We start from the raw sequence: 22,290 nt of genomic DNA on the forward strand, positions 1-22,290 counted from the left end.
GCATAATTCATCAACAAAAAAATCTCTGACTCATCATCACTTATAGCCCTTGAAAGAACTTGTGTTGTGAAATGTCTCATCACTATAACTTCTCCAATTACAGATGGCAGAACAGCCTCCCTTCCTCCGTACCTACCATGATGTCAGCATACACAATAAGTGATGAATGTACAGCCTACTACAAATTTGGGCTGGTCAGAGTATTTGTCACCTACCCACATATGGCCTTATATGGTGTCAGCAGGGATCACTTTGGGATGTGATTTTGCAGTATTATCCCATTAAAATGCTAAATATCCCATTTTAAAAAATGTAGTGTGATAAAAATTACGTAACTAACATACAGCTGACATCTACCTTTTATTATTGTCTTTAGATGACTTAGAATCATTTTCTGTACTTTGTGAACTGTAAATTAGTCCATTGTCTATTTATAGACACTCTAGTAGTATTGGTTTTTTTTCAGCTGAACTAGGTAGCATGAAGAATCCTATTAGTATTTTGAGGTTCATTTAAAATTCCGAACAATTTTAATGGCTGCTGATAGGTATATGGTTGATCTATCTATCCTCTAAGTAAGTTAAAATGCCACCCACGAAACAACCTTTGAAACTGAAAGACTACCAAAATATTCTGAAATTCTTTAAATTTGGTCAAGTAATATGTGGAAAGTGGTTGGCACTGATGATGAAGGGTGACAGGTAACAGTCAATGTTACTGATAATGAACTGGCACTTGTGTCTGACATGAGTCAAATAAAGCTCAGTATGAGACATATATTTATCACAGATTGCAACCTAATACACTACATCCATTTTTTGACTATATATGGCAATTTTCTATTTAAACCAATCAGAATAACATGATGCTGAAAAAAGCTTTCATCAGATCTATAAGTTATTGCACACAAGGACAGAAATCATTATAGTATGATTGGCTGCCTTCAGTCACATGTTTGATTTTGACCAATCAGGATCCTTATAGCAGACTGGTTTCCACAGTTTTTATCCAATAAATTAGCATCTTACAACTGCAAAACTATTCTTGGTAAGTTATGGTGATATTATTGACGTTCAGAGCTTTCGAACAAAACAAAATCTTCATACCAAGCTTTGAAAACAGAGTTATTTCTCAGTGTTTTGTGATTTTACTGGGGATTAGACGACCAATAAATTGTGATAATTTTCTGACTACACAGAAATTGACATACTGGTATAAATGAAAGATGTAAGAGGATATGACAAATGAAAAATAAGTCTTCACCTCTTTCGTTTATCTGGACATCATAAATTTGAAACAGAAGTAAGTAGCTGAGTTCTATTCTATTTGAATGCAGCTATATTACAGCTGTAAAAACTGTGTAAACAAATCTCAGTAACTTTTGAAAAATTCAACTGCATTAGTCATAAAGGGGATTTTTTTTCACATATAGCATTTTCCTGTGATGGTCCCTGTGCCAGTTTGACATACCTCTATCTTGGTGGAGTACTCTTCCAACAGCTGTTCATTCCTGGTGGAGAGTTCAAGATTTTTGTCCAGCAAAGCCTTCCCAAGCTCAGCTGCTAGAATCAGGTCTTGCTCTTTCTGAGCCAACTGAGCATACAGGTCACCCTCACTGGGGGAATCCCCTTGGTATGACGCCATGGAGACGAGAGTTAGGAGATCGTCAAGTTCACAGAGTGTTGGTGTCGATCCCGAAGGAGACGAGTCTAGCTTGCATGCACACATGGCTCGCCCCTGGCGCCGGGGAGGGCACAGTCCTTATAATGCTGCAATGCCAAACTTCATATCAGCAAGCACTCATAATCAGTTCACTTCCAACCTGTACAAGAAGTAATATCTCAGTATACAAGGTACTTTCAAGATAAGAATTACTACAACACAGGCAGAATTACTACAAAACATCATCAAACATCTCCAAATACAGAAATAAAAAAATGTGAAACAAAGAACAACAACAAAAAGTGCAACAAAAGAAGTCCATTACAGAAAGTTTGCAGGTTTTGCTGGGGTTCTGGGGAAATGACATTGAATGACACTTCAGAGACACAGATTCACCAGAAACCGACAGCATTGCATCATGTGTGCAAGGGATACAGTTGGACTTTTAACACAAATAACTTACACAAACACCAAACATGCTAATTCAAAAACACAGTGACGTTTCTGCTTCTGCTATGGAGCCATTAGCCAAGATTTCATAAAATCATTAAATCATCAAATGTCAGTATTTTGAAATGTTTATTTTCCATTCAGTCAACAGTCAAGCACCAGTGAGGGCAGTGGCTGATATTATGCATGACGCCAGCATGATATAACTGTGGAGAAAAAGGCAGCCAAGTGACTGGTCACCCAATCAGATTTAGTCAGCTGGTCACCAGGGTACCATATGTATGAACTCTACTGAAGTGACAACTATGACCAGAGATCACATGACCTGGTGGGAATGTTACCTAGCTGCAGACTTGCACCTATCTGCACTGAGTGATGCGGGATTTAACCTGGAGACATTCACTGACCATGCTGCCATGATCTCATAATTCCAGCATAGTACATGCTGTTCCATAAAGAATCTTAGAATCGTTGCAGACGTTTAGGTAAAAAGTCTGTGAAATATAAGTGTCTAATAATGAACATCACATTATACAGCCATGTCGTTTGACCAGTTGTGCAGTATTCAACAGACTGGCATGCACTAACTGCGTCCCAGCACTTTTACTTAGGCAAGATCAGTGAAGGTCCGGGTCAGATTCTGTCTTCGGCAACCAGTGTTAAGTAATGTAAACAATGAAAGCTACAAAAATGTTTTTATGTAGCTCATTCTACAATAATATATGTAGGAAAGTGTTTCATATCATATATTGTGTATTAATCCCAGCCTCACTTATCTTGACCAACACTTGTTCACGAGATTGTCATCAGGAAAGTCCTGGTCTACCCTTCATAAAATTGGAAAACTTAGAAAAAAATCAGCAATGTACACGGTTGTAGGAAACATACAATAACATGACCCGAGTCAGAGATTTTCATGCACCTCATAAGGTAGTTGATCACTGTATGCACTGAAAACCTTGGTTTTGATATTCCTCGATGGACCTTAGACACGATGCCCGCCTGGACACACTGGAATATTTTTCTCTGAAGACATGTCTCTCATCCCTGCGTTTTGTATATTTGAACCCCATTTCTACTAGTGCAACAGCTAACGTTGGATGTGACATGTTTATAGTGTCTTTTATTTCCTCCTGTTTTTTGGTAAAGCTTGGTGGTATTTTCTGTTCATACAACTTCAGGACAGGTGGTTGAATAGCACTTTTATCAAACCTGTCCAGCTTGTGTTTCCTACCTGGCTCATTATTGGTTATTGGTTTTGAGACAACCCCCACCGTAAATTTCTTTGCAACCCCATATACCTGGTTATATGACAAGCCCAGTGCACAGCTTGCCCTATAGTACACCCTATCATAGCTAACAAATGATTTCCCTCTGTCTCTTTCAAGATGGAAGTATTTAATAACGTTATGAACAAGCTTCTCAGTGTTGCTATGACTGTGAAGTACATACACCCGTACACCAGGTTTTGACATAGGTGTGAGGCCAATAGCATAATTCAAATCTGCTTCTTATTAGTGTTTTTTGGACTTAGAAAAAAAGAAAACGGTAGTTTTCCCTCTGCCACATGGTACTGGATCAGTGATATCAGTAAAGTTTGAAATCTCAACTAGGTATTTGTTACCTTAGTTGATATTTTATATCAGCATTTTGACGAGAGTTGTAATGAGAAAATACAAAGCGATAACCATTTTATTGTTTATAGTATTTTAGTAAGAGGCATCTAACAGGATCAGATGGTGTAACTTGGCTGACAATAAAGAGTTGTTTTATCCCAGTTGCATAGCTCAATGCTCATGCTGTTGATTACTGGATTCACTAGTCCCCATGCAATTATTTACAGATTGCCGCCATGAAGCTGCAATACTTGTATGTATCTGTACTAGGCACAGGTCCATGAACTACAACTTAAAGCACTTTCCTTTTCATGAGTTACTCCAGAATACAAGTGTAGAAGTGAGCACAGCTCACATATCCCCGCTTCCCACTTTGGGACATATAAATGGCTGATATTGATATGTAATGTGACAAGGATTAGCAGCGCACAAACACTTTCTCCTTGAATCTACTAAACTTTATATACATATTAGATAATAGTTTTGCCTTACACACCTTTATTTGCATACATGAAGTGAAGAAATTAACTATTTAGATTCAATCAGAACTATATTTGTACCTATGACACGAACAAAACAACCCACGTAGATGCGGAAAATAAATCACATGTTGATAACCTCATAGAAATAACTAATCTAGATACAGAGAATAAACTTGGTGCACATATTGGTGCATATGACACAAATAAAGACCATGAAAAGTGAAAAGTTAACATCACATTTTGAATAATCACATTTTACAAATATATGCCACATGTGATATCTGTGAGAGTTACAGCTGTAACATAAACAACACTAGCCACATGCTGGAAATAGCTACATCACACTCTTGCAACATCCAAGATTTAGCTCCTACATATCCCCTGATAATATTTTTTTTAATAAAGCCTTAACAATATATACACTAAACTGAAAACAAGGAAGTGAAATTTGATCCTCAGTAAGCCCACTTAATACTAATTACTACTAAATTAGTGAAACATTGGAGTGAGAAATTCCATTCAGTGTCAAACAGCATGGATCATGTCACAGACAAACGTTCTCAATCCCAGCAAATCAACAGTCAGCAGAGACCACATCAACATAATTTAGTCTGGATTGTCCCATTACCTGAATAACCAGCAGGGGTTCAAAAATATGTTGAAATGGAAAAGCCACTTGCCACAGGGTAAGTGACTTCAAGAAAGTCACTTGTCCTGACTAAAAGTCCACTTGCCCTGATTTTATGACCCAATGCACAATGTTAACATTTACTGGACTACTTATCAAAGCGTGATAATTTCACTCTCTACTAGCTCTACTTAATTATTATTGCGAACTTAAACAGCTTCATTATGAGCAGATATGAAATTAAATTAAAGATTATTTGCAGTTTGAAATCATAAGTGGAAATTGTCTAGTAGTCCACTGACAAGTAAGATACCACTATATGATTGCCCGAAATGAAAACTGACTTGTTCCAGACGTCGGGCGATAGGATTTTTGAACTCCTGAAGCAGGCCTGTAAAACAGCAGTAAACAAGTAAATCAATGCTGCAATGCTTCTTCCAATATAGATAACATTCCAACACAAACAACACATAGCAACAGTTTTACTGGTTGTTTGTTACAGATGTATAGTACAGACTAATTTAATGTGTCACTACATCCGATTTATTGAGCCAAACAAGTAAATTACCAATTTACCTTGATCAGTGATTCATCGGTCTAAGTAAACTTATCCTCAGTACTTTTTGTAACACGCCACTACTAAGTCTAACAAAATCTTGTGTGAGGTCGCATCAGGTAACCTATCAAATTGACCAATCAGAACACAGCTTACCAGATTGCGAAAGTGGACATTCGCACATAACTTTTGAACGTTTTATCTCGAAAAGCTTTTTAGCGTATGTTCGCTTCCGGGTGATGCACACCGTGTACGCACAACCATGACAACGGTGAGTAAACAGTCGGTGAAAATAGTGTTTTGGGCAATATTCAAGGATGTTATCTTCTGGAAATATTAGCTAATGGTAACCATGTCAACAGAAACCCCACAGCGTATATACTGCAGGTCAAATAATTGTGTTATATGCGGATTTTTTGTTTGTGGAGAGATCTGTGTCAGTGACCTGAATATTTTGAAAGTCCCTCCGATCCTTAAATTGTAGCCCTTGTCTGACAAGTTAAATCTATTTAACCGTCTTGCATTTGACTGGACGGTCAGTGGTCGCTCAAAGGTTACCTGATGCGACCTTCTACTAGGTTTTGTTAGACTCAGTGGTGGAGTATCACGAAATACACTGAGACTCAGTTATATATAACTTACTGGGTTTGACAGAGACTGCTTTAATAGACCTGTGGCTAAAATACATTTCTATTGGCACATGTGCACACAAACAATTCTTTCATGTCATGTCATGTTAACATAATGGTTAAGGAGTTAGTAACATGATTACAGCAAGACAACAAAGGCAATAGGTGCTTGTGGAACACATGTCAAAGATCAGCATACCACTTGTGGACATAAAAATAACCATCCATTTGAAATACTATACCTCTCTCACAGACAGTAAACAAAATCATGACAATACCATGTCATTGTGTGATGCAGTTGAGTTTGTGTTTGACTGAAGGCAAGGGAATAGCAAGGGACTAAATGCATTCTTTTCTGAACAAGACTTGTACCACACAGAGTGTAAACACCACAACTTCACAGCAAACATCAATGTACTAGATAAATTGAAGTCAGTTTCTATAACATAAGGAAAACAATATCGTAATATTCAGAAAATGCATTTACATGTTCCGGTGAAATTGATGGGATCTGCTCTGTAGGCTTCCAAAACAAGCATACTTTGTGTGTGTGTGAGCTTCAGTTACCAAGTATGTTTTCACTATCTACAACATTAGCTATGAGTGAAGCAAAGAAGTTACTCTGACACATCAGGATGTGGACGGCAAATCATAACAATACACTAAATGACATGAAGGTGTGTCTAATTCTGTTAATCCAACAAAAATAGCAACATTGCATACATTCTTGAGTGTGCGAAACCTCCTTTGATATTGAGTTTGTCTAATTCATGTCTGTCTCTAGGGCTAACAACCAGGTTGAGTACAATATAATTAAGGAGTTGAACCACGGTTTTCAGTGTGACAAGCGAATCCTTTACCCTATAGACTACGCCACTGCCCAAAGTTAGCAATATGTATGTATGGAAAGGATCATCCCATTTCTACAAATACCCCAACTTTGATACACACCATGCATACTGTTCACTAACATGAACCTCCACAGGAAACAATGGTGGAAATACCTCGTCACACTTTCAAGCACTCGTCAAGATTAATGTGCACAAAAATGCTATATGAATGGCTTGTTTGTACTTATTTCACAATTCAAATATTCAAAAAATAAATATGTATAAGCCATCAAATATCTCAGTTGATCGCTTGAACATGAGCGGCGCCAATTTGAATCACATTTTGAATTTCCTCACTAAAATACCTAGTGTTCCATGCCTTACTGCTTGTTTCCAACAAATTTTCATACATTTCTAGATAATTAACATGATGGAGACCTTCATTTCCAAACGGACCAACCCTGTTTTTTCAACAGCTGTTTCAAAGGAATTGCTGGGGGTTGCTTCATACAATATGTGGAATTGCTGCTATCACCTTTTTGACAGTTCCATGGGTGTTTCTGTACTACTCCTGACTATCTGTCTACAAAGCAGATTTTACCAATACACTTACTGAACTTAGGCATTAAATAATTAATGAGCAAACAAATTAATTATCAAAAAACTTCATTCATACCAAAACAAACTGAATTATCCTCAGTTCACATTTCTCCTGCTTTGAATATTACTTTTAATATTTCCATGTTCTATGTACAAGCACCAACTTCAATCCTTGCTTCACAATCACATCCTTTCTTTTCCATATTAGCAAACAAGTAGCAAAACAGTGTTTGTTATTTTTCATCATGAATTATAAACAAATACTAAAATAATGACATACATCCAGAAAGCAATTGTTAGGAGGTGGGGAAGGGCCATTCATATTAATCAAATACCACATTTAATCGCTTGTTAACAATACACCATTGGACAAAAGGCTTTTATTTCTCAGGACACTTTTTGATATGTTCATCAATGAATTGTTAGTTAAGAAAGTCTGCTTTTCAAGGTGCAATCAGACTCTTATTGAGCAAATTAAGAATCAAAAGAATATGAAATTGTGCATGAAGTTTATTAATTTGAAGGTATATGTTTAAAGTGATGATAAACTAAAGTGATAATTAATGATTAATATGCACTTTATTTACTGGTGTTACCTTTGTAATATTCAAGGTTGAAAGTTGAGAGAAGAAACCATGGGCTTGAATTGCTTGGAATTAGAAAGACATGTAAGTGTATGGACCCTACCGTAGTACCATAAAAAACGAAACAGATGTAACAATGAAAACACCCCCTCCTCAAACAAAGTTAGATTTCGCCATGTAATTTGTAAAGCATTTTTAAGGCCCTGCCTACAGGTTAAAACCTAGATGATTTTCTTAAAAGAGAAGCAACAAATGGTCACAATCGGATCAGTACTTCAAAAGTTCTACATCACAACAATTCAAATAGCTACCTCTGCAAATACACGCCAAAATCATGGATCACCCTAGACACAGAAAAGTTTCCTTTTAAATACATTTATTTATTCCAGCTACATTGACAGCACCAATGTAGGGCCAGATTTGACTGGCAGTAGCATTCCATGAGTCTAAAAGGTTATTGCAAATTTTACATATCATTTCCTCAACAGTAAACAGGTATTTTCTCCAAAATCATCGGCAGTCATACTCACTTATCAGCCATAGATGGAAAGTATAGATATATAGATGCAGTAGCATGTTTGATGACACTGGCTACTAATGACTTATTAAAACAAGAGTCATCAAAAGATGACAGTGAATCCCAAACTCCACACATTTGAGTGAGTGAGTTTAGTTTTACCCCGCACTTAGCAATATTCCAGCTATATGGCGTTGGTCAGTAAATCATTTAGTGTGGACCAGACAATCCAGCAATCAACAACTTGAGCATCGATCTGCACAACTGGGAACCAATGACACATGTCAACCGATCCCGTTAGTCGTCTCTTACGACAAGCATAGTCGCTCTAGACTTTAGAGTCTGACTGATATTTATTCCAATTTGTGTTGAAAAATATTGAAAGCTTTTTTAGTTATGTGTGAAATCCCTTAACTGTAATGAAAAGCAGTCATTATAAATTGAAACACTGAAACATTTTTATCCCCTGCATCGCGTTTTGTGGGGATATTACAATGGACTCCGTCCATGTGTCCATGCACATTTATCTTTTCTGGGAGTAGATCTTTAAATTGTCTATTTCTTTACCAAACTCAGCACATAGATAGATCTGGTAGTGTACTTGTGCCTTTTAATAGTTTCAGGTTTCTGAATGAAATATTTTGGGCATTTCCATGACAAGAAGTCTGACTTCGACTGAAAATTGTGGTGGTGTTCTTGTCCGGAGCAGGACCCTAAACCTTGTTTCTTCACCAAATTTTGCACATAGGTGAACAGTGGGAAATGTGCTGAAAATATTTTTTGTGTGTTTCCATGGTTGATGTCAACTGAATTCATATGTGAGCCATTAACTGAGATGTTTGATGGCTTGCAAATATTTATTTTTGAATATTTTGATTATGAAAATAGGGCACACGTGTAGGTATAAGTACAAAGAAGCCATTCATGTAAGCCTCTTGTGCACAATAATCCTAATGAGTGTGCAAAAGTGCGACAAAGTATTTTCACCACTGTGGCCAGTGCAGGTTCATGTCTGTGAATGCTATGCATGTTAGCTACAAACACCCATGACACTGTGACCACAATGATATATTCATTAGAACCATACCTCCTATATGTACCATCATAATTCAATGTCTATCAAACTAGGTGGAAGCTGACCTTATTTGTCTTTCAATAGATACTGAAATCAAAAGTCTCTCATACCTGAATCATGTCAATAATCATTAGATATCTATATTGTTATGTCAACAACTAGGATCTTTATTCAGTGAACAAGCTCTAAAGAACTAGGTCAATACTGAGCTAAAAACATTCACCGATATATTTACTAAAACATGATATAATTTAGATAAAGACCTGGTCGAACCGCATAAGACACTTAATTCGACTACACGTAGACACAGATGGCAGCAGAAGTTCTGCAGCCGTGTACGGCACTGGCACAAGCAATGGTCATAGGATAATCATATGCAGGCATGAGTCATGAGAGGAACCTCATAATGATAATATATGCTGAAATCTCAAAACATCACATATAAAGCGACATGAAAACGTTGTATACTAATCATCGGAAGCAAACAGAATCAACAAACTATCAAATCGGTGACACTGACATCTCGGGTGCATGGCGCGTCGTTTTCAAAAAATCGAAGTCGAGACGAGGTGAGAGCGAGAGGCACATGAAAGCCAAAGCACACCAAGCCATTCTAAAATGTCAGAACTCACCAATTTGCTTATCTTTCATATTTTCATATGGATTACCTGACCAACGCGCATGTTGATGGCATTTTGGCGTTGTTGACTCACAAATAAGACAGTATTAATGTGCAGTGCATCTCTCTCAGTGCCAGCTAGTGAACCGGAAATGACGTAAGGGAATGCAAGGGCGAGTAACTCATCTCCAACGGATGGTGATAGAATTTGGTCTCGGATTTACCATGAAACGTGCGAAAACACATGCGCAGTTTTAATGCCCCCGCCAGAATGGTGTGCATGTCATATTTTGTTTTTGTGTTTTATTTTACGTTTTTTCTGTAGGTTTAGAGAAATTTGAACTTAAGTACATTTTCTCTATTATGATAGTGTTATCCACTTAAACATTTAGATTACACACGTGCTTTTAGAGGGACTCTTAAGGTGTGCAGACTCATGTTTGATTTTGTATTTTATTTTAGTTTTCCAATTTTAATGCCGTTTGAACTTTCTCTCGTATTCAGTGTTATAGGGGATAAAGTCTATCCACTTCTTCACAAAAGCTGCTTAAGTGATTTGATTGAGCTTTGCACAGCGTGTTTGATTGGGCCTCTAAGGTATACATCTGTTATTTTGCTTTTGTATTTTATAGGTTTTTTTTGTATGTTTGGAGACGTTTGTACTTAGATACATTTTGTGGAATTTCTCTCTAATGATTGTGAAAATAGAGGATTAAGTTTATCCACTTAAACTCAACCAAAACTGCTCAACAGAACTAATTAAGCTTATACATGTGTTTCATTGGGACTCGAAAGGTTTGCATCTCAGAGTTGCATAGATGTTTATTGAACTTATTTAGTAGAAATAAATCACCAGAGCACACACAGTGTAGGGAACGCTTCCTACAGCATCGGGGGCATCCGTGTCCCTGGACACAGTTTTGTCTTGATGAAATTCACAATGGTTCCATGCTATGTGTAATTTGCTGTGGACATTGCCCACAACCTTCATGCAAAACATGCACACTAGTTAAAAGGGTTGGTGTGTTGGTATGTACAGTTTACCAGGGAGAACAGATGACGCTGTCGATTATCCTCTTTACATTCCACCCATAGGTATGAGTGAGCTGGGTTTAGCTATTTAGGTAAATATCCCGAAAGCAGTGAAGGTGTCACGCACTTACAAGGCTGCTGACGTCACACGTGCAATAGTCCAGCTTCATGACCGCAGCCTGTAGACACTAAAGTCTCGACCGGACAATCCAGTTATTGGTATCACAAGCATCGATCCATCGATTGTAGGTCGAAGACAGGAAACCTGACCATCTTTCTCTAACAGCTAGCAAGTGTTGCTGGCTACCACTTGGACCACCCCGACAGAGTAACTGAGCCACTGTAACGCCGTGGCAGGTCTGTGACCAGCGCCTGGGACCTCTACGACGCACGCACCTGTCGTCGCCTGTTTTGAGATAACGACATACATCTGCTGCATGGTCCATGTAATCAGTAATCTGATACATCACTCCGCCGCTGTCAGTGTCTTACCCCGACCTTCTCCACACATAGAAAAAGCACATTTTAATTTCACCTGTGTCCAAGAGGAGGCTCGTGACGGACATGCAGTGTAAGCTACATGCTTATGCATGGTTTTCTGATTTGCTTGACGGATGGTTTGCTATCGGACAACTGACTTAGAACGTTCGATCGCCACACAGTACTGCAGATTTCCATATATATGTTTGTTTGATGTGAAACGTTGCACTCAGTGATATTGCAGCTGTACGATAGCGTTTGCACCGGACAATCCAGCTATCGACAGCATGAGCATCGATCAACGCCATTGCGATACTATGAAATGTGTCAACCAAGTCAGCGAGCCTGACCTGCCGACCCCTTTAGTTGCGTCTTGCAGCATGAGGTTGACACATATGATCGAATCACGACTACTTATATCGATGTTCATAATGCTGGTTACTGGATTGCCATAAAGATGCACAGGTTTGCTGTAGGTGGTGTTAAATAAACAAGCAAACCGCCAGTCCTCACGGGGCCGTATATAAACGTGTTTTAATCCATTGCACCATTCGAAAGGGCAAGGGGATTGGTTACCCGTTAACCCGTCACCCACACGACTCAGGCACGTGCGATTCCTCACATGGGTACGATGGGTGGAGCCCATTTCTGGTGCTCCCCACCGTCCAATTGTTGCATAAAATCTTACTCACTTACCATATACTTACAATATGTACGCTTACAATACTGCGTGGTGATCGAACGTTTTAAGTCGACTGTCGATAACCCTCACTCATGTGTATCATATACAAATACATATGTATATGTACATGTCGGACATGGTGTATAAATGTGTGGGCTATATGCAATGTCTGTACTGTTATGTTATTGTTACCCGTGAAGGTCCGGGTTAGAACTGATCTTCAGGTAGCAGGGTAGAACTGATCTTCAGGTAGCAGGGTAGAACTGATCTTCAGGTAGCAGGGTAGAACTGATCTTCAGTTACTCATACTTGTAAGAGATATCGGGTGGTCAGGGTCGCTGACTTGGTTGACACACGTCATCGTATCCCAGTTGCGTAGATCTATGCGCATGCTAATGATCACTGGATTGTCTGGTCCAGACTTGATAACTTACAGACCACCGCCATATAGCTGGAATAATGCAGTACAAAGTAATCGCGAGAACTAAGTCTAGAGTGCGACTTTAACGAGACTGTCTTCGACTGATGGTTTTTATATACGTTTTTTAACAGTATGTCGTCCATTTTTTAACGAGGGGCTTTCATCTTGCAGGTACTTAAAACTTTGTGGCAAAGAGCTTGTGCGGTCTAAACAGGTCTTGCTTAAGCTTTCATTAATTATGATTACAATATTTTCTTGTGATAGCGTTACCGTGACAACAGGATGTGGACTGCCCGCGAGACTGTTTATCTGAGACAGCTTATCGACGGAAACTTGACACACACAACCCCACTTCCCCTACAGCCCGGGGCGTCATCAGACTCGGGATATGAATAGGTTCAGGTCAGTGTGGGGTGAGGTCCGGGGACAGACTTCGGGTGTCATGACGGTTATGTCATACTGTTTTATAGAGATGGTCGCTATTTCAGGTACTCGTATCATGTCATGGAGAGCCCACAGTATCGCTTTTAGAGAGGGATGTTGTGGCGTGTGTCAGTTCTTAAAAAGGACATCAAAGTAAACAGATAGGACGAGAATCCTACTTTTATTTTTCAGTATGATTGAGACACACACGTTGCTTCTGTCCTTAAAGTGACCCCAGGTCAGCTGGTCAACCGTATGACGTGGTCCGGCTCTATGGGCTGAATGAGTTGTCATCGTGAATCTTTCCTCAAAGGTTCGGTCGACTGGGTTTGGGGGCGGATTACACAAGCAGTGCCATTTCTTGGTGTTTTCATTCACACCTTTTCCTAGCGAATTTACTATCTGTTACAGTAGCAGATAACCAACACATGTCGGGGCGGATACGGCTGCTTGAGAAACGGGGGGTGCTCACTCTTGACTCTTGAGATAGTGGTAATATACACTTCATTTTTAGCGAGAGTTTCATGAGAAAATAAAGAGCTCACACCTCATACGTTTCCCATTTTGCAATAATTGACCCCGTATCTACATTCCGTATGTACAAGGCACTGAATAATCTTCACCCAATTTAGCTAATATAATTCGAGCTCACCCAAAATAGTTACTAGAAAAATTAACTAAGTTCACTCAAAACAAATTGCTGCCTTGTAATTAATGAGTTCGAATCCAGTCTGTCAATTGCTCATGTCCCCCAAATGAGATTATGAGTGACAATTACCCATTGAAAACGGACTACAGCCCGAAAACTAGTGGACCGTTTCTTTTTATCCGTTATCATCACATCAAAGTGGGACTTGACCTTTCACACACAGCCAGCCTCTGTTGTTAGATGTAATGCCGTCAAAGTACTAGAGCTGTATTAGTTGTACACAACATTACTGTCAGTCCAAAATTACGTTCATTTCGGAACTATCAATTTCTGTCGAATGTGTGACGGCTGTGGGATAGCCTTGTGGTTGTAGCGCCCGCTCGTCTCGCCGAAGACTCGGGTTCCATTCCACATGCAATGCAGGGGTGTAGTTAACGTAACTTAGTAAGGCCTTGCAGTGGGTGCAATGTCGAAGTCCAGTTTTCTTCACAGGGCATCCGTACAAAGGGACATATGGGATTTTAATGCCACTGGAGATATCCTGCGGTAAGATATGTTAGGCACTGCTTGCTACATGTAATGTGAGTAGTTATGTATCGATCGGAAACCACATAGCTGAACTCGGTCACAGAGAGACGCATGTCGTTGATGTTGAGTCGTTCGTACAACTTTCAGTGTTCGTCTCACGGTTGCTCTGATCTATATCCATGTCAATCCACCAACAATACCGAATTACACGCGACCTCGATTAACCAGTGTGTTATATTCTCATTTTGTTCTCGAAAGGTGAATATTATACAATGGATACTCGGTACTGACTTAGATCACGTGGATGTCTATTTCAACCGTATGGATGTCCATTTCTTACAAATCGGTGACTATTCTAACAAATCCGATACAACACTAATTTTGCATCATACTACAAACTGATTTTTACTGGCACTCAGTTTCATACAAACACTGTAATATATTTGTAATGATTCGTATTAACTGTTAAACTTCGTTAATATCAGAAAGCATATGTTATTTATTTCACAATGACATTTTGCTCGTTGGTGTCACGCCAAAGTTTCTCACCGGCTGACTTCCGGTTACCAGCTGTATTACTGTCAACGTGGGAATCGACACGACATCGAATAGAAGACAGCCGTGGTCTACGAAGTCGTATGTAATGTTGGCGGAGCAGACCGAGGAAATGCGACCCACTGCGACGACTGTCATAGCCTACTGGTATATTGGGTTTATTTGTATGAGTGTAAAACCGTTCCTGTAGTTGTGCAAGTGTGTTGAGATCCGTTGAAGTGACTAGCCGTTCCTGTAGTTGTGCAAGTGTGTTGAGATCCGTTGAAGTGACTAGCCGTTCCTGTAGTTGTGCAAGTGTGTTGAGATCCGTTGAAGTGACTAGCCGTTCCTGTAGTTGTGCAAGTGTGTTGAGATCCGTTGAAGTGACTAGCCCAGTGAGTTAACGGAGCGTGACAGGTTGTTAGGCTAGTTCAGTTCCCACATGGATACAAGCTGAGAGTATTTGTATTGATGTTCCCAGGAATATAGCGGTTACAAACTAATTATAAACTCAAGACCTTTCAGAACATGAACCTTTATTTGATGTTATTAACACCTGTCATGTTTCCTGGGTCACTGTGACCCCAAATACTGCATTAGATTTCAGTAGAACATCATTCTCACCATCAACAGGTACTCCCTGGTTAGTTACTGCTGGTGGAAATTCAGCGTCCCTTAGGTCATTTGTTCATGGCGATGGTTCTTGGCTTGTCCTAAATATATTAGCACCATACCCATAGGTTTCACCAATGACTCAAACGAGCCACCCCTACAGGGCTCTACACCCCCACGAAGGAGACCGGAGATGGTATAAGTGAAATATTGGTTCAGTGCCACATTACACCAAACTCACCCTCTGTTTTGCGGGAAAACGTCCACTCGTGGAGCCAGCTAGCTTTGCTCCACGCCTAGATGCAGATTTTGAATCTTTTCAGAGAGAAGACTACCGCGCCTGTGTTCTGCCGCCTTGCAGTCAAGGATCCTCCTGGTGCGGAGGTTCGTCTCTGGATGTTGTGGTGCTGTGAACCTGTCCTTCAACATTCGGAATGACCTGCCGTCAGTGAGACTCGACCTTCTTGACATGGAAGTGCTTCCTCTGCGAGGAAAGTCAGCCTGAGCTAGATCGGTGAAACAAGGCACGTAGCTGACTTCAGGATTTGTTTCACAAGCCTGTTTGTCCAGTAATGAAGCTATGGAGAGTTCACTCTGTCTTCGATTTAGCTTGGGTTTCTGTACGTCTGACGTCATTAAACCACTGCCGTCTTGAAAACCTGATGTGATTGGCGGTAGAAGCAGACGATTCTCGCTGTTAAATTTATCATCCGTGAAATTCAATGATTTGGAAGACAAATTTCTTTGAAATTTGTATATACTCCCCACTGTCTTAGAATATCTCTCTCTGAACACTCTCCTGTCGTTGTCGACCTTCTTCACGGTACTCTCCAGTGACTTTGACACGCTGACATTGGCAGCGCGTACTGGTTGGGTGAACTCTCGACCTGTCAGTTTGTCTCGAGACGTGTGTTTCACCAGACTCTTGGCTCGGCGTTCATACTCAAGGCGTCTCACCATCTCACCCATCTCACCCGATAGTTTCTCGAGAGGACGACTGTCGTCTGAAAAAAAAAGCAACAGCAACATGCCATGTTATCTTCCATTATAATGTCTGCTATGGCATTCGGGTGTAAAATAGCTCGTATGTGGATTTGGTTTAACAGCTGTGATCGTTGCTCCTGATATCAATCACCGGATAATATGGTCCAGTAGATATAATCTTAAGGCCTCCGTGATATTTTAACAACGGAAAGATATATTTAGCATCTTTATATAGAGATAGTATATTTATGAGTGTGTGATCGTAGGGGTGGTCGTTGTCTGCGGGGACGACTTCAGCAACATACTATCCCATAGCCAGACTCTGCTGGTGGTAGAGCTGTATGTGGTTGGCAGATCTAACAAGGCGCTCGATAGTGTAATTAGCAGACAAATGAACACTTGAGATGTATCCCCATGTGCATAATCCACTCAAATACACCACTGAATTCTACGTTATTCCTGGCATACTTTCGTTGTGATTCTTCTTCTTGTACTGAAATATGTTTGATAAATTTGCACTTAAGTCTGACTTCGCATATATTATGCACATACAGATATGTTGTTAATGATATATAACTGACATACTGCTGATGCTACGTTACATGTAACACCCAATGTTTATATATTTACTCCCAGAGCAGCAACATGGGGAGCGTGTCGCTATGTTTCTGTCAGGCCAGCAACACCCCTATGCCCATGCCCGTCTATGAATGACCGCATACCCGCGCCCTTGTCTATGTCCATCCCAGTGGAAGGAAGGATTCGGTTAAGGACTCCGTGAGTGGTATACAAGTCTCACCCTGGCCAAACTCCATCATACCCGCCCAGTCTCCTCCAACACTACACACCAGCCAGATCACATCGCCCCAAGTTTTGTCTTACAGTTCCAAATATCAAGTTAGCTATCAGCAACACACCCGTGCCTATGTGTGCTAATAAATGATTAATGTTTCTATAGTTCTGCCTATCAGAGGCTATCTACTCACACCTGTGTCTGCCAGTCAGAGGTTTTAGACCTATATTGGTCAGGCGCGTATCTACATGTGATTATCAACACCATGATGTTCTGTAAAGGTAGTACGCGGGAGGAGACGAGAGAAACCAAAGACAAGAATAACAACGGCCTAAGTTAATCTTGAGGAGTTAATGTCGTATCCAGAGTTATTATCGGATCCAGACCATATTAATATTTCATGCAGCTCTAACAGGCTAAGCGTTGACAGCTGCGAAGTGTTCCGGCCAGACATCGATCTACGCTCAGTGGAAACAGACAGCAGGGCTCCGTGTTGTAATCTTAACGAACTTATCCCTTATAAACAGCCTAGTGTATCCAAAACGGTCATTTCAAGCGCATTACAAGGACGATTAGAGCTGGGAACAATAGCTATTACCAACCTCGTGGTATGGGCTTGTAAATATGCACACAGACGTGCATGCAGACATAATGTTAAGAAATATTTACCACAGTCTGACACCTATATCTCTCAGCCATGGACTGTGTGTAGAGCCGTTCTACCAGGGCCTGTAAACTGTGGCGTCTCACTCTCTAAACACTATTTCTTCGGGAATATTTAGAACGCTAGCAACACGTACTCTGTGAAACTCAACCTTGACTTAAATTCAACTGTGAAGGGTCTGTCTGATATTGCACTGTCGACTACGACTTGGTCGCAGGACGTGAAGACGTACTACATATTTCAGTGCCTCCATCGGTTCTCGTGAACATGCATGGGTCGAACAACTTGTACACTACTTTGTCATATATCCTAACATAGACCGTAGACGACTATTGATTTAGTACCGTAAAATCTGTAATGAAAACTCGCTTACTACGGGTAGGAATGGTTATTCTTTTTTCTTGTTAAATTTCTGAATCCAGAATAGTGAGCTAAGCCATGAAGGCATGCTGACCAGTCCAACTCTTCGGATATAATTATGTTACATACCAATAAAATTAATGTGCCATCCCACTTGCCCCAGACCACTTGTCCTTGCCCTGCCATACACCAACCATGCCATACACCGACCATACCATACACCAGCCATATCATACACCAACCATGCTATATACCGACCATACCATACACCAGCCATGCCATACACCAGCCATGCCATACACCGACCATGCCATACACCAACCATGCCATACACCGACCATGTCATACACCAACCATGCCATACACCGACCATATCATACACCAGCCATGCCATACACCAGCCATGCCATACATCAGCCATGCCATACACCAACCATGCCATACACCAGCCATGCCATACACCGACCATGCCATACACCGACCATATCATACACCAGCCATGCCATATATCGACCATGCCATACACCAGCCACGCCATACACCGACCATGCCATACACCAACCATGCCACATACCGACCATGCCATACACCAGCCATGCCATACACCAGCCATGCCATACACCGACCATGCCATACACCGACCATATCATACAGCAGCCATATCATACACCAACCATGCCATATACCGACCACTACAATGTACCTGGATGTCTGTACTATACACTGCCCTTCTATGATTCTCGTACAGCCAAACCTCGGTAAGACTGGACCTCGTTGATACAAACATCCCTCTTTGTGGACGAATATGTAGGGAGTGTATCTTTCTCGACAGTGTTTCATATTTGTGATTCGTTAAACCGAACGTTTGGTAATCCAATCTATTTGCCACTGAGTGTGACTGAACTGAATTATACCTGATAAACATCGTTGCCTCTCGCAAACACAGTGATGTTCGTGTAGTTTGACGCCATCAAACATCTGAGAAATAAACTGGGGGTTACAAAAACAAGCGTGAAAAAGCATATCATCAATATACCGAGAAACTTAATAAGCTATATTACGGAATTCTACTTACTGAAACAGACTGTAATGAAATGTCTTGTGTTCCTGAGCCTGCTAGTATATCCGTGACTCTCCCCCTGCTTCCAGACTTCGACACCTGCATGTCAGGTAGGACTAATTGCCCCTCGCTTCGCCAGGGTCTGTTGTACACGGGGCCGGGTGGTTATTTCTCTATATGTCTCTCATCCTTCACACCACGTGTGTTAACACATGTCCCAGGGGCCAGACTGCAGCTCCGTGGGGGACAGTCACTTGGCAGATTAATTACCGGACAATGAGTAGCTGTAGTGGTAACGCTCACGCGCTCTTTCCCACAGCTTAGAAACGTAATCTAAGACGCTCAGGAGTTACGTCCCTTGTGTTTAAATTATCTTTGGCAACATTCAGGGTACGTTAATGTAATTTAGGTGATTTGTTCTGCTACCACAGCCTCTGCACAGCAATCTGACACTTGACGATACCGGAGTTACCAATAGTAAGTTCTAAATGTAGAACCCTTATACATTCCCTGCCTGGATAAAAGTGAGTGTGGGAGTCCCTGAACGCCAACATTAATTAAATACAATGTATCACACATAATAGTACATGCATATCAGAAACACTTTACTATGTGTTAGCAATTCAAACATGGTCAGCAGAAATACATGCATATACGTATACGTTTGTGTCATATATGTATACGTTTGTGTCATATATGTATACGTTTGTGTCATATATGTATACGTTTGTATCATATATGTATACGTTTGTATCATATATGTATACGTTTGTGTCATATATGTATACGTTTGTGTCATATATGAATACGTTTGTGTCATATATGTATACGTTTGTGTCATATATGTATACGTTTGTATCATATATGTTTTATCTGATTTGATTGCACGTGTGTTTATACGAAATGATTTCAAACTTGATTTCACATTGACGACATGACTGATTTCCACCGAATTAGTGAGTGGGTGGCGTCCAACAGTTCTCCACACGACAACTTCATCCATTGTAGTCATGTAGGAAATGGACCTTGAGTGTGACGATCGAAATCCTCTTGCACTGGACCACCGCCTGTGAGGGACAGTGGACCATATTGGTCACACGTGACGCAGCCTGCCCCAGACTCAACAGAAGGCCATGGAGTTACCGGTGTTATCTCAGTAGACAAACACGCTCACAGAAGTCATTCTGTGCCATTCCGACATGGAGTTACCGGTGTTATCTCAGTAGACAAGCACGCTCACAGAAGTCATTCTGCGCCATTCCGACATGGAGTTACCGGTGTTATGTCAGTAGACAAGCACGCTCACAGAAGTCATTCTGCGTTAGGTGCTGTGGTAAGAATGGGCTAAACAGCTGATGAAACGGAATTCATCGATTGGTTTTCTAGACCAGTCCATAATGACGACAGCCTTTCTCTATACGTCAGGGTAGTCTGTCTGACTGCAGAGAGGATATTCCATAGCTAGTCAACTACACGCACAAAACAGACACGCTGTGTTCAACACATGTGATACCTAGTCAACTACACGCACAAAACAGACACGCTGTGTTCAACACGTGCGATAGCTAGTCAACTACACGTACAAAACAGACAAGCTGTTTTCAACACATGTGATAGCTAGTCAACTACACGTACAAAACAGACACGCTGTTTTCAACACATGTGATACGTAGTCAACTACACGCACAAAACAGACAAGCTATGTTCAACACATGTGATACCTAGTCAACTACACGCACAAAACAGACACGCTGTGTTCAACACGTGTGATAGTTAGTCAACCCCATTAATCAGAATTCCCTGTATAATGTGACATTGCTGTATGTAGCCACACTAAACCCCCATTAATCCGTATTCCCTGTTTAACGTGATGTGACAGTATGAGATGTTCACAAGTACGTGTAGGCAAGGTGATGTCAAACCACAGACCTGTGGATGTTGGCACGTTCAGGGGGACAACTGTTACGGGTCCTAGGGTTCCCGCGTTATAAAGGAAGCGCACACAGTTCGCAGAATGTATTGACTCTCACTGTAGAATAGATATTCATGAAGCTTGGCGTTCAAAGAATGAAGGCTTTGAACAATCATGACCACGGGTTCTCTTGAACGCAAAGACAAACCCATCCAAATCAGATTTTAGTGTTCTCTCTCTTCAGCGAGCTCTGAGATCTGATTTCATTAAGACTGCCACAGATACTGTACCATGTGACGCTGGCCACCAGTCCGTGTAGCCTCACTACTTAAAGTCACGTGGTACAGGGTATCTCATCCTGGTATTCCGGTGTGGACTTAGTCTCCAGGAACTGAGAGGCGAGAGGCGGCCAACTGGATCGGATGGCCGGACTCAGTGACTTTGTTTGTCTTTCCAAGGCACCTTTACAGATGGCTGGCCCTTAAAACCCGGCATCCGCTGAGAGTAGCGCCTAGCAAGTTTACAATGGTCAGGCATAAGTAACGTAGGGCGGAGAAATGACGTCCTACAATAGCTTGTTTCAGGCTGTATATCAACCGACCCGTGAAGATCCGGGTGAGAACTGATCTTCAGTGACCCATGCTTGTCGTAAGAGGCGACTAACGGGATAGGGTCAAATATTCCCAGAACCTTCGGCAACCTTGACTGTCGTGAGAGGCGGGTGGCCAGAGGGGGTTAACGCATGTCCCACGCAACATTTGGATTGCTGTTCATGATGTCAGTCGCCAGAATGTCTGATCCAGACTAAATTCATCCCATTCCTAAATTTAGAGTTGACGTATTGGATCGGGTAGTGAGGTTCGGTGACCTGACTGGTAACACTTCAAGGTGCTCTAAGGTGTGGAACA

At 40.9% G+C, this 22,290-nt stretch overlaps 2 protein-coding genes across 7 annotated transcripts in view; both read right to left on the reverse strand.

Moving 5' to 3' along the window:
- Positions 1 to 10,431, reverse strand: part of LOC137257703 (BICD family-like cargo adapter 1) — a 36,891-nt gene extending 26,460 nt beyond the window's left edge. Inside the window, exons 1-2 of one of the 6 annotated variants that reach the window (XM_067795104.1) lie at positions 10,298 to 10,431; positions 1,471 to 1,769 (exon numbers count right to left, since the gene is read on the reverse strand). In XM_067795104.1, coding sequence (XP_067651205.1) covers positions 1,471 to 1,728 — 258 coding nt within the window. In that variant the 5' untranslated portion in view covers positions 1,729 to 1,769; positions 10,298 to 10,431. Of the gene's footprint in view, positions 1 to 1,470; positions 1,770 to 10,261 lie in introns of all 6 variants that reach the window. The other 5 variants (XM_067795130.1, XM_067795112.1, XM_067795120.1 and 2 more) reach the window with 5 other exon arrangements.
- Positions 10,432 to 15,516: 5,085 nt separating this feature from the next.
- LOC137285711 (uncharacterized) lies at positions 15,517 to 19,570 on the reverse strand. The gene is made up of 2 exons (XM_067817755.1): positions 19,486 to 19,570; positions 15,517 to 16,613 (listed from the first exon to the last, which is right to left on the reverse strand). The coding sequence occupies exon 2, from the start codon at positions 16,576 to 16,578 to the stop codon at positions 15,889 to 15,891; it is 690 nt and encodes a 229-aa protein (XP_067673856.1). The 5' UTR covers positions 16,579 to 16,613; positions 19,486 to 19,570; the 3' UTR covers positions 15,517 to 15,888.
- Between the last annotated feature and the right edge of the window lie 2,720 nt (positions 19,571 to 22,290).

This window comes from Haliotis asinina, chromosome 1 (genome assembly GCF_037392515.1).
Source record: "Haliotis asinina isolate JCU_RB_2024 chromosome 1, JCU_Hal_asi_v2, whole genome shotgun sequence".
NCBI classification, from domain to species: domain Eukaryota; kingdom Metazoa; phylum Mollusca; class Gastropoda; order Lepetellida; family Haliotidae; genus Haliotis; species Haliotis asinina.

What these genes read in the sequence shown, in the direction of transcription:
- LOC137285711 (XM_067817755.1), bottom strand. Translation starts at nt 16,578, where the DNA reads ATGGGTGAGATGGTGAGACGCCTTGAGTATGAACGCCGAGCCAAGAGT.